The sequence below is a fragment of the Chiloscyllium plagiosum genome, unplaced genomic scaffold, assembly GCF_037043375.1.
Source record: "Chiloscyllium plagiosum isolate Xiang-an unplaced genomic scaffold, Cpla_swu_hap1 HiC_scaffold_1, whole genome shotgun sequence".
NCBI classification, from domain to species: domain Eukaryota; kingdom Metazoa; phylum Chordata; class Chondrichthyes; order Orectolobiformes; family Hemiscylliidae; genus Chiloscyllium; species Chiloscyllium plagiosum.
In genome coordinates, this window is record NW_028270139.1 from 5,346,873 (window position 1) to 5,359,544 (window position 12,672).

The 12,672-nt window shown below is 41.3% G+C and overlaps 1 protein-coding gene across 1 annotated transcript in view; it reads left to right on the forward strand.

Moving 5' to 3' along the window:
* lrba (LPS-responsive vesicle trafficking, beach and anchor containing) overlaps positions 1 to 12,672 on the forward strand; it is an 897,133-nt gene that overhangs the window by 820,379 nt on the left and 64,082 nt on the right. Inside the window, exons 49-51 of the mRNA XM_043699616.2 lie at positions 302 to 479; positions 1,030 to 1,092; positions 1,692 to 1,847. Of these exons, the coding sequence (XP_043555551.2) occupies positions 302 to 479; positions 1,030 to 1,092; positions 1,692 to 1,847 (397 nt within the window). The remainder of the gene's footprint in view (positions 1 to 301; positions 480 to 1,029; positions 1,093 to 1,691; positions 1,848 to 12,672) is intronic.

The window sequence follows — 12,672 nt, forward strand, 5'->3', positions numbered from 1 at the left end:
AAATTTACACAACTCTATTCTCTGCACTGAATAAAATTTCTTATGTATTTAAAATACTTGAAGCTCTTCTCTCATGAAAGCAATGTATTATTTTATAATATTTAGAACTTCAGTCCCAAATACTTGTAAGATTTGTATTCCCCCTTCACTGTAGATGCACCCATACTCTGCTTCCTGCTGCTAACCTATTTCTTCCTATTTGTCATTCTTCCTCTTGGTTTCTTCTCTTTCCCATCACCTTTTTTGATTTTATTTGTTTTTGATTTGGGGTTTTGCCACTGAATAGTATCTCCTCCTGCAGACTCCTCTGATGTTCACAGACCAGATGCAGCAGGATGTTATCATGGTACTCAAGTTCCCATCTAACTCCCCAGTCACCCACGTTGCTGCCAACACTCAGCTGGGTCTGGCTGTACCTGCCATTATCACAGTAACTGCTAGCAGGCTGTTTGCTGTGAACAAGTGGCATAATGTTACCGGTGAGTGTAAAGACATTATTGAAAAACCTAGGTTTGCTATTTTTGCATGTCCTGTGTGTGTTGAGGTGTTCTGGCATCAGTAATGATTAAATATTTTGTTAACTATTTGAATGTACTAACATTTGGTTGAAATGATGGTATTAGAAAAATCCACATGATATTTTAATTTTCAGTGAAATATAATATGAATTATTTTAAAGTAAATTATGTTAAATTTTTGGAACTTTATAATGTTCCTCACTGTGGTAACTGCCAGTAAAATAGGGGACTAGATGAGGTTACCCCTTCAAAAGCAAGAAAATTATTTTATCAGGATCAGATGATCTCAAATATTTTGAAACCAATCGAAAGAGTGTTTTGAAAAGATATAATGTGTCTTACTTTTGATAGAATAATAGATTCTTCATCATTGTAACATACCAAAATCACAACAGCCAATACATGTCAACTAAAAAGCAGTTGTGAAAAGAGAAAGCAATATAGAACTTTTTTTCCTTTTTACAGAACAGCATGTGCAACATCTAATTTACTTATTTATCTACAATTTTAGGGCTTCATGGAGCTATGCAGGAACAGCCATACCAGCTGCCAGTTGAAATCGATCCTCTGATAGGTCTGTCAGCTTTCCTTTCTGCAATTCATTACATCCTGTGTAGTTGTCTGAAGTGAAGATTACTGTTGTTTTTCACTCATAGTGGTTGAGAATGGAATTTTCTTGATAAACCATTTGCATGCAAATTGGAATGCAATGAGCTGTGGATTCGCTGGTATTTCATCAACTCTCCCTCGTTGGTTTGCCTAATTTGTACAGGGATAGAACCAGTGTCAGTGAAAATTAATATGGATGCTGTAATAATGTGCGATTGAGAATGCGCATGAAGTACTGTCAGGATAATATTGGATCTTTTCATCACACCGACTTGTTGATGAGTGTGAATGAGCTTGGTTATGATAAATTGGTGCCCTCATAATGTGTTGACTGCATCGCAGAAGAAATTTTCATAATAACAGTCGAGTTCTTTATTGGATTGGCTGGTGAAAAATATTGAACTGATGCCAAGATTTCATCATTAAGAAGATCAGTTCTTGGTTTTATGATCCTGCTGTTCGGAAGTCTAAATTACAGTAGTATAACATTTCCCAAGGTGTACCATATATTTCTCTTCCTGATGTTAGAATTCTAATGCTGTTTCATTTTTTTTTTACTTCTAGCTAATAACACTGGAATGCACAGAAGGCAAATTACTGACCTCTTGGATCAAAGCATTCAGGTCAATTCCCAGTGCTTCGTGATCACTGCTGATAACCGCTTCATTCTGGTATGTGGCTTCTGGGATAAGAGTTTCCGTGTTTACTCCACCGAAACAGGTAATTGCTATTTTCCTCTACATATTCACTGATTCAGACTTGGGTTAAGGGTAATCACAGGGGTCAGAGTCAGGGTCAGAATTTTTTTTTTCTTTTTTGTTGTAATACCATCTGCTCTTTTTCTCTTTAAAGAAAGCCAGTGCCTCTTTTCTAAACTTGAACTAAATCCTTCAACTCAGCTTAAATCCTTAATTTAAAAGCTTATTCAATAAGCCTAAAATCAACAAAATATACTGCACGTAACACTTTAATAACTGCCGCTTTAGCCTGCTTATCATTTGAATTCATTTGAATTTTGCCCTTCCAAGGTGATCACCTGGATATGTCAGTACACCAAGTATTCAGCTGCTGATACTAAAAATTCAAGTCAACAATTTATCATTGTCAAAATTACTATTCATAAAATTTAACATTATTCTTTGCCCGTGAGATGTTATATTCTTTGCAGAGTACTTGATTAAATATTAGAGTATTTGATCATAAACTTATAGGGAAAATGTGCACCAATTTCCTTTCCAAATGCAGCTTATGGTAGGTACATGCTTCAGTACAGGTGCTACCAAAGACTATCCAGTGGTGGAGTTCTCCTACAACTCCTCCCCACCCTCTCACCAAATTGGGTTGTTGATTCTTGTTAATGGAAATTTTAAAATTATTGTTGATGTGCCCTCTTTGATTTTTATCCTATGCTGCAACCTAGTGCTCCCATTAGCCTAGAAAACCACTAATTGGTTCTTGTCTGCAACAATACTTGAACAGGGATCCTGGTTCCATATCAATTACAGAGAGACTGATTCAGGGCCTAGTCAAGGCTCTGACTCCTACACAAAGTAAATCCTTTACCTGAATTACTTCTGAATTAAGAAAGTGAACCCCTTCATTCCAACATTAAACAATTTTTTTTGATACTTTAGTTTTGACCTTAATCCTAGCGTGGGCATCATGGACCGATTTTGTATAGCTGTGCCATAAAACCCTATTTACTTATTGTTTTGTTTGCTGTCTGGTACATGATTAAAAAGTGAATAATCATCAGTGCCTTTCACTTCTTGGTTTACTCTGTTTGAGAATCATTTAATCTTAGCAGCAGCTCAGCTGTTCCTATAAGATGTCAAAATGAAATCAATGTCATAATGGGGAAAATTGATGCTATAAAGTCTCTTCAGTCTTGTGGGCAATCTTCTTTGTGACTGGTTATAAGAGCAATCCCTTCACATTGAAACATAGAAAAAGAGTAGACCATTTAGTTCTTCAGATTTGTTCCACCATTCAGTGAGGGCTATTACTGCGTCCTTTTTTTAGATTAGATTAGATTACATTACATTACATTACAGTGTGGAAACAGGCCCTTCGGCCCAACAAGTCCACACCGACCCGCCGAAGCGAACCCACCCATACCCCTACATTTACCCCTTACCTAACACTATGGGCAATTTAGTATGGCCAATTCACCTGACCCTGCACATCTTTGGACTGTGGGAGGAAACCGGAGCACCTGGAGGAAACCCACGCAGACACGGGGAGAATGTGCAAACTCCACACAGTCAGTCGCCTGAGGCGGGAATTGACCCGGGTCTCTGGCGCTGCGAGGCAACAGTGCTAACCACTGTGCCGCCGTGCCGTCCTGAACCAGTCAATCTCATCTGCAATCTAAATTCATTTACCGGCCTTTATTCCATTTTTTTTAATACCTTTGGCTAACAAAATTCTACCAATATTAGAATTAAAATAGGATAACTCATTTAGCGTTAATCACCAGAGAATCATACAATCCCTATAGTGTGGAAACAGGCTTTTCGGCCCAACAAGTTCACACTGACCCTCCGAAGAGTAACCCACCCAGATCCATTCCCCTACCCTATTAGTCTACATTTCCTCCTGACTAATGCACCTAACTTACACATCCTGAACACTATGGGCAATTTAGCATGACCAATCCACCTAACCTGTGCATCTTTGGCTTGTGGGAGGAAACCAAGCACCCAGAGGACATCCACGCATTCGCAAGGAGAATGTGCAAACTCTGCACAGATAGTTACCCAAGGGTGTAATTGAACCCGGGTCCCTACTGCTGTGAGGCAGCAGTGCAAACCATGAGTGCCCATGCTGACCACTTGCAGGCAAATTCCAACTTCTAGCACCTTTTGTGAGGAGAAGCATTTCACTCTCATAGTCTTAAATTATTTCCATTGATTGGGGAATTTATCCCTATCAACCCTTTTGTTTCCTTTTGATATAATTAAGCAGTTCTGATATCGTAGTTTTGTTTGTGGCATTTTGCTTTGAGCCACTGTTTTGAGTAGAATTGAAAGAAGAAACATTGAGAGATATCTTTTAGAGAAAGAGGGTTCTCAACAGGGAGACAGAGGAAGGCAAACCAACTAAAGGACTGTTTTATTGAACCAAGCTGGAAGAACCACAACCTGCATTCTGTGGAAGTGAAATAAGGGAAGCCTTCAGTCCCTCACAGAACTTCCTCTGCTCAGTCCACCTTTGGAAGAAAACTCCAAGTATTCAACTGTAGAAGCCATTGTGGCCACTAAATTCTGACCTCAGGTTTTCAAACATTTCATTTCAAAAAGCGAAATCTTCATGCAAGCCAAACATTCAGAGTTAACAGAGACTGGTCCTACTTTCATTTTTATAACTTTCTTTTATCTATATCAATATTTAATCTATCTGTACCACTTTTATTAACTCTATAACTTTCAGAAATGGTTGCATAATAATCAAACCTTTATTCAAAGTTTGTGCGAAGATTTGTAGCTTGGGTGCTCGTTGCTGTGGTTCTGTTCGCCGAGCTGGAAGTTTTTGTTGCAAACGTTTCGTCCCCTGGCTAGGCGACATCATCAGTGCTTGGGAGCCTCCTGCGAAGTGCTTCTTTGATGTTTCCTCCGGTGTTTATAGTGGTCTGTCCCTGCCGTTTCCGGTTGTCAGTTTCAGCTGTCCGCTGTAGTGGTTGGTATATTGGGTCCAGGTCGATGTGTTTGTTGATGGAGTTTGTGGATGAATGCCATGCCTCTCGGAATTCCCTGGCTGTTCTCTGTCTGGCTTGCCCTATGATAGTAGTGTTGTCCCAGTCGAATTCATGTTGCTTGTTGTCTGCGTGTGTGGCTACTAAGGATAGCTGGTCGTGTCGTTTCGTGGTTAGTTGATGTTCATGTATGCGGATTGTTAGCTGTCTTCCTGTTTGTCCTTTATAGTGTTTTGTGCAGTCCTTGCATGGTATTTTGTACACTACATTAGTTTTGCTCATGTTGGGTATCGGGTCCTTCGTTCTGGTGAGTTGTTGTCTGAGTGTGGCTGTTGGTTTGTGTGCCGTTATGAGTCCTAGGGGTCGCAGTAGTCTGGCAGTCAGTTCTGAGATGCTCCTGATGTATGGTAGTGTGGCTAGTCCTTTTGGTTGTGGTATGTCCTCGTTCCGTGGTCTTTCTCTTAGGCATCTGTTGATGAAGTTGCGCGGGTATCCGTTTTCGGCGAATACCTTGTATAGGTGTTCCTCTTCTTCTTTTGGCAGTTCTGGTGTACTGCAGTGTGTTGTGGCCCTTTTGAATAGTGTCCTGATGCAGCTTCGTTTGTGTGTGTTGGGGTGGTTACTTTCATAGTTTAGGACTTGGTCTGTGTGTGTGGCTTTCCTGTATACCCTTGTAGTGAATTCTCCGTTCGGTGTTCTCTGTACCATCACGTCTAGGAATGGGAGTTGGCTATCCTTTTCTTCTTCTCTCGTGAATCGGATTCCTGTGAGTGTGGCGTTGATGATCCGGTGCAACAAGGCTAATTTGAAAAGTCCCTCTTTCCATGTGTATACTGTTACTTTTTCCAGATCAACATTTGTTCATATTTTAAAAGGATCCAATTTAACCAGACTTTCTTGAATTAACAAAAAGAGTGATTTTATGAATTATTATTGTTATAAAAATTGGCAGAACACATTGCAATACGAGAAATAAGAAGTGAGTCCAAAAAACTAAAAGTAAAAAAAAGGTTAAACCTATCAGACTCTGAAGCACTCATGAAGTGCAGATAGTTAAACATTGCAACTATTGCATTGGAAGTTGCAGGTAGCATTGACTTTGATAGTGAACAGTCTATGTTTTTAATGTTCTGGGATTTAGGTATTTCAGGTGAGATAGAGAAGGGTGTAAAAGAGATAGGAGAGTTGTGTTTCTGATGAGGGAAAATATCATAGCAGTACTGAGGGAGGTCACCTTGGAGGGCTCATCCAGCCAGGTCATATGAGTCGAGCTCAGGTGTAGGAAGGGTCACTTTGATCAGATTGTACTGCAAGCCTCTCAACAGCCAGCAGGTGATAGAGAAACAGATATGTGGGTAGATTATGGAAGAATGTAAAAACAATGGAATTGTTGTGGTGGATGATTTTAAGTTCCCCTATACTGACTAAGACTATGTGCCAAAAGCTTGGATGGGCAGGCAGGATGTTTGTTACATGCATTCAGGAGGTTTTCTTAAAGCAATATGTAATAGTCCAACGAGGGAAGGGGCCATACTATACTGGTATTGAGGAATGAGCCCGTCAGGTTGGGTTGGTACCTGGGACTTCGATGTTGTGGCCATTTCGGAGACATGGTTAGAGCAGGGACAGGAATGGTTGTTGCAGGTTCCAGGATTTAGATGTTTTAGTAAGAACAGAGAAGATGGTAAAAGAGGGGGAGGTGTGGCATTGTTGGTCAAGGACAGTATTACAGTTGCAGAAAGGATGTTTGGGGACTCGTCAACTGAGTTAGTATGGGCTGAAGTTAGAAACAGGAAAGGAGAGGTCACCCTGTTTCTATAGGCCTCCGAATAGTTCCAGAGGTGTAGAGGAAAGGCTAGCAAAGATGATTCTCTATAGGAGTGAGAGAGACAGGGTAGTTGTCATGGGGCTTCAACTTTCCAAATATTGACTGGGAACACTATAGTACGAGTACTATAGATGGGTCAGTTTTTGTCCAGTGTGTGCAGGAGAGCTTCCTGACACAGTATGTAGACAGGCCAACAAGGGGCGAAGCCACATTAGATTTAGTACTGGGTAATGAGCCCGACCAGGTGTTAGACTTGGAAGTAGGTGAGCACTTTAGTGATAGTGATCACAATTCTGTTATGTTTACTTTAGTGATAAAAAGGGATAGGAGTATACCACTGGGCAAGGGTTACAGCTGGGGGAAAGGCAATTATGATGCAATTAGGCAAGATTTAGGAAGCATAGGAGGGGAAAGGAAACTGCAGGGAATAGGCACATGAGAAATGTGGAGCTTATTCAAGGAAAAGCTCCTGTGTGTCCTAGATAAGTATATATCTGTCAGGCAGGGAGGAAGCTGGAGAGCATGGGAGCCGTGGTTTATGAAGGAATTGGAATCTCTGGTCAAGAGGAAGAAGGCGGCTTATGTTAGAATGAGATGTGGAGGCTCAGTTAGGATGCTTGAGGGTTACAAGGTAGCCAGGAAAGACCTAAAGAGAGAGCTCAGAAGAGCCAGGAGGAGACATAAGAAGTTGTTGATGGATAGGATCAGGGTAAACCCTAAGGACTTCTATAGGTATTTAAGGAATAAAAGAATGACGAGTAAGATTAGGGCCAATCAACAAAATAGTAGTGGGAAGTTGTGTGTGGAATCAGAGGAGATAGGGGAAACACTAAATGAATATTTTTCGACAGTATTCACTCTGGAGAACGACAATGTTGTCGAGGAGAATACTGAGATACAGGCTACTAGACTAGATGGGATTGAGGTTCACAAGGAAGAGGTATTAGAAATCCTGCAGAGTGTGAAAATAGATAAGTCCCTGGGCCGGATGGGATTTATCCTAGGATCCTCTGGGAATCCAGGGAGGAGATTGCCGAGCCTTTGGCATTGATCTTTAAATCGTCATTGTCTACAGGAATAGTGCCAGAAGACTGGAGGTGATTCATGTTTCAGTAGGGAAGCATTTCAGGAACAGTGACCATAATTCTGTAAGTTTAAAGTTATCTATTGATATAGATAAGAGCAGTCCTTGGGTGAAAATACTAAACCGGGGGGAGGGCTAACTACAAACATATTAGGCAGGAACTGGGAAATGTAGATTGAGGTGGCTGTTTGAGGGTAAATCCACATCTGTCATGTGAGAATCTTTTAAAGGCCAGGTGATTAGAGCTCAGGGCCAGTGTGTCCCTGTGAAAATGAAGGAAGAAAATGGCAAGATTTAGGAACCTTGGATCACAGGAGAAATTGTGAGCTTAGTCAAAAAGAAAAATAAGCCATATGTAAGGTTTAGAAAACTGAAGACAGGCAGAGGCCTTGAAGAATCTAAAGAAAGCAGCAACGAATTTAGACAGTGAGTTAGGAGGACTAAAGTGGGCCATGAAAAGCCCACGGCAAACCGGAAAATCCACATTGTTTTATGCATATATGAAGTGTTAGGGAAATGGTAGGTCACTCGAGGACAAAGAAGGGAATTTATGCGTGGAACTGCAGGAAATTGGGGAGGTCCTTAACAAATACTTTGCATTGGTATTCACAAAGGAGAAGGACATGGTGGATGGTGAGTCTAGTGAGGTATATGTTGATATTCTAGGTGCTGGTGTTTTGAAAAGCTTTAAGGTAGACAAGTCCCCAGGACCTGATGGGAACTATTGCAAAATACTGAGGGAGGTGAGGGAGAAAGTTGCTTGTACAAAATCTTTGTATCCTCTGTAGTCACAGGAAAGGTCCCAGAGGACTGGAAAATAACCAACATTGTTTCTTTGTTTAAGAAGGGCAACAAGGACAACCCAGGAATTTACAGGCTAGTGAGCCTTACATTAAAGGTAGGGAAATGATTAGAGAAGATTGTTAGGGACAGGCTTTACTTACATTTGGAAAAATATGGACTTAATAGTGATAGGCAGCATGTTTTTTTTGTGGGGAGGATATGTCTCAAAAACTTGATTGAGTTTTTTGAGGAAGTGACAAAGATGATTAATGAAAGCAGGATGATGGAAGTTGTCTTCATGGACTTTAGCAAGGCCTTTGACAAAGTCCCACGTGGCAGTATGATGTAGAAGGTGAAATCACAAGGTGAACTGGCAAGATCGATACTGAGCTGGCTTGGTCATAGAAGACAGAGAGTTGCAGTGGAAAATTGCTTTTCTGACTGGAGATCTGTGACCGGTGGTGTTCCACAGAGATCAGTGCAGGGGCACCTGTTATTTATAAATGATTTGGAGGAGAATGTAGGTGGTCTGATTAGTAAGTTTGCAAATGACACAAAGATTGGTTAAGCTGTGATAGTGAAGAGGATTGCCAGAGGAAACAGCAAGATATGGACAGGCTGGAGACTTCGGTGGAGAAATGACAGTAAGAATTTAATCTGGACCATGTGAGGTAATGCATTTTAAAAGATCAAATGAAGCAGTGAAGTATACAGTAAATACCAGAGCCCTCAGAAGCATTAACATACAGAGTGATCTGGGCATACAGATCCCTGAAATTGGCAACACAAGTTGATAAGGTGATCAAGAAGACATATGACATTCTTGCCTTCATCAGTCAGGACAGAGGGTATAAATATTGGCAAGTCATATTGCAGCTCCATAGAACTTTAGTCAGGCCACATTTGGAATATTGTGTTCAGTTCTGGTTGGCACACCACCAGAACTTTGGAGAGGGTACAGGAAAGGTTTGCCAAGATGTTGCAAAGGGTATTAGCTATGAGGGAAGATTAAACAAACTTGGTTTGGTTTCACTTGAATGTTGGAGGCTGAGGGGTGACCTAAAAGGAATTTACGAAATTATGAGAGGCACAGATTAAATGGATAATTAGAATCTTTTTTTTTCCCCAAGGTAGAAATTGTCAATCATGAGGGCAAGTAAGTTTAAGGTAAAAGGGGAAAGTTTAAAGGAGAAGTGAGAGGCAAGTTTTTTTTTACACAGAGGGCAGTAAGTGCCTGGAATGTGCTGCTAGAGGAGATAGTAGGAACAGATACATTTAAGAGGCATCTTGATAGGTGTATGAATATGCAGACAGTAAATGGATATGGACCACTTAGAGGCAAAGGGTTTTTAGTTTAAAAAGGTGCAGGCTTGGTCAGCTGAAGGGTATGTTTCTCTGCTGTGCTGTTCCTTGTTCTTTGTTCAAGTCAGCTTGTAAGTTTCACCTACAAGCTAAACTGTGTACTGTATATGTTTAAACAGTCAGTCAACAAGTTGCAGCTGAGATCCTTTTGATTACGGTCGGCTAAATTTGAGGAATTGCCATGTGATATTTTTGAAACGCTGGTGCCTACAGTCAGGGAGAACAGAGGAATTCTTCTTTCAGGTATGGAGGGTATGGTGGCACTGGGGCTTTTGCCCGAAACGTCAATTTTGCTGCTCCTTGGATGCTGCCTGAACTGCTATGCTCTTCCAGCACCACTAATCCAAAATCTGGTTTCCAGCATCTTCAGTCATTGTTTTTACCCGGTATGGTGGCAGTACATTGTGCTCTATAACATGCAGGAAATGGAACAGAGAGGGGAAAGCTCAGCAAAGTGAACAAGGGTTCTGCACAAAAGGGCCTACCCTCAAAGGCTCTTCAAGAGTTCTCATTACACACACATCTTGACCAGGAGCAATACATGAGGTGTATTACCTTCAGCAAAGAGATTATAGGCAAAGTGCAGTTGTCCTGTGCCAGTTGACATATGCACCATATTCAGTTTTGTAGAGGAAGCAGAGGACGGTTGTTTCAATGGACTGGTCTGTACATGACTGATGACCACCTCTGTCCTGCCATTCTGCCATAACTGCAGTGAGAGCCATGGAACAATTCAGAACAGGTTGTTGGCCTGTTGAAACAATTGTCCTGCTGCCTTGATCAATCAGTGGGAAATATTGCATTATATGCTAGAGTCAGTCTCAGAGTTTGTGATGGTTAGCGAAGTCCTTCATAGTCAGGCCATCATGAAAACATAGCCATTGCCTCCAGGGCAACTAAAGAGGCAAAACAGAACGAGACATCCTTGACCCTTTTCAACTTGACAGGCTGTGAGATCACAGATTGTAAGGCTGTGATTGCACTTTGCCACACCAACATGGACATCTGTCACCCATTGTTACATTCATCTGAGACATGTTATCACAACTTTAATTCAGACCCTATTCAACAATAACGCTAACAAAACCTTTCCAAAATATCTTTAGCTAAAAATGCATTTTTACAAGAAGAAATGAATTGTTTATCCTTATGCTTTCCCTACATACCTTACTTTTGAGAAGGCCTTGCTCCCTATGTTTCTGGTGAAATGATATTCCAGCGCTGCAAGCGTGACTCTGGGGGCTGTTGACTTTCACTGAAAATTACCTTGCAAGGTGTCACAGGCAATTCTGAAGCTTGAGGGCTCAGCTTCGGATTGCATCACCTTGACTACCTGCCACTTTGGGCACAAATATCCATAGTCTGAGTCTGTATGGCAGCTGGGATGAATCTAATCTCTTTTTGAGCTTTAAAAGCAACACTGGTATATAGAATAGCTTCCACATGAATTGCAGCGTAAGCTGGCACAGGTTTGCTTGAGGCTGTATTGGGTCTGGCTCTACTAATGCAGCTACAGAGTTTGCATTTTTTTAATCATTCGTAGGACATGCAAGTTACTAGTAAGGCCATGAGATATGTGCATCACTAGTGAAGCCAACATTCGTTTCATATTCCTTAATGTCCTTGACAGGGTGGTGAGGTGAACTGCTGTAGCCCAGCTGTTGGGAAGAGAATCCAAGTTCTTGACGTAGAAGGAACAGTGATATAATTCTAGATGAGGATGATGTGTAATGTGGGGAATTTGCAGGTGATTGGGGACAAAAGTTTCTGACATCGCAACAAAGAAGAAGCAGTAATATAATTCCAGGTGAGGATGGTGTGTCACTTGTTGGGAATTTGCATTTGGTCATGCTGTTCACAGGTGCCTGCTATCTTTGTCCTTCAAGGTGGTAAAGAGTTGTGGCTTTGGAATGTTGTTCTAAAAAGCTTGTAGAGCTTGGTGAGTTACTGCAGTGCATCTTGTGAATGTTACAAACTGCTGTCAATTGTGTTTTGGTGGTAAAACTTATGAACGTTGAAAGTGGTGGTTATATTGCTGATTTGTACCAAATAACGTCCAGTTTCTTGTGTGTTGTTGGAGCTGTGTTTCTCCAGGTATGGAAAGTATTTCATCATCATCCTGATTGGTGCCTTGCAGAAGATGTACAAGGAGGAGAAAGTGAGGACTGCAGATGCTGGAGATCAAAGTCGAGAATGTAGTGCTGAAAAAGCGCAGCAGGTCAGGCAGCATCCGAGGAGCAGGAGAAGGGCTTATGCCCGAAACGTTGATTCTCCTGCTCCTCAGATGCTGCCTGACCTGCTGTGCTTTTCCAGCACCACACTCTCGCCAAAGATGAACAACCGTTGCTGAGTTATAAGATGACTGACTTGTCACAGAATTCCCTGCCTCTGACCTGCTGTTATGGCCAAGTCAAGGACAAATTGTTTCATTCTCGTTGGGAGATAATCTTGACTGATATCTGCTTATGTGAATGGTACTACTTACTTGGGCCACTTACAGCCCAAGCTTGAATGTTGTCTTGATCTTGCTGCATGCAATGTTGGGCTGCTTATTTGACTGTGACATAGCAGTAAGGTTGCTGGAATAGTCATCTGGAGGGCCAGAATAATGCTGTGAAGATGGAAGTTCAAATCCCACTATCGCAGCTCATGGATTTTAAATTCCATTAAAAGTCTGAACTTAAAAAGGTAACCTCAAGAATGGTGATCAGAAACTACCAGATGTATACTTGAGGAACTCTTGCAGTAATGAACTGGAGTGTGATGATTGGCTTCCAATAACCAAAGCTGCTTT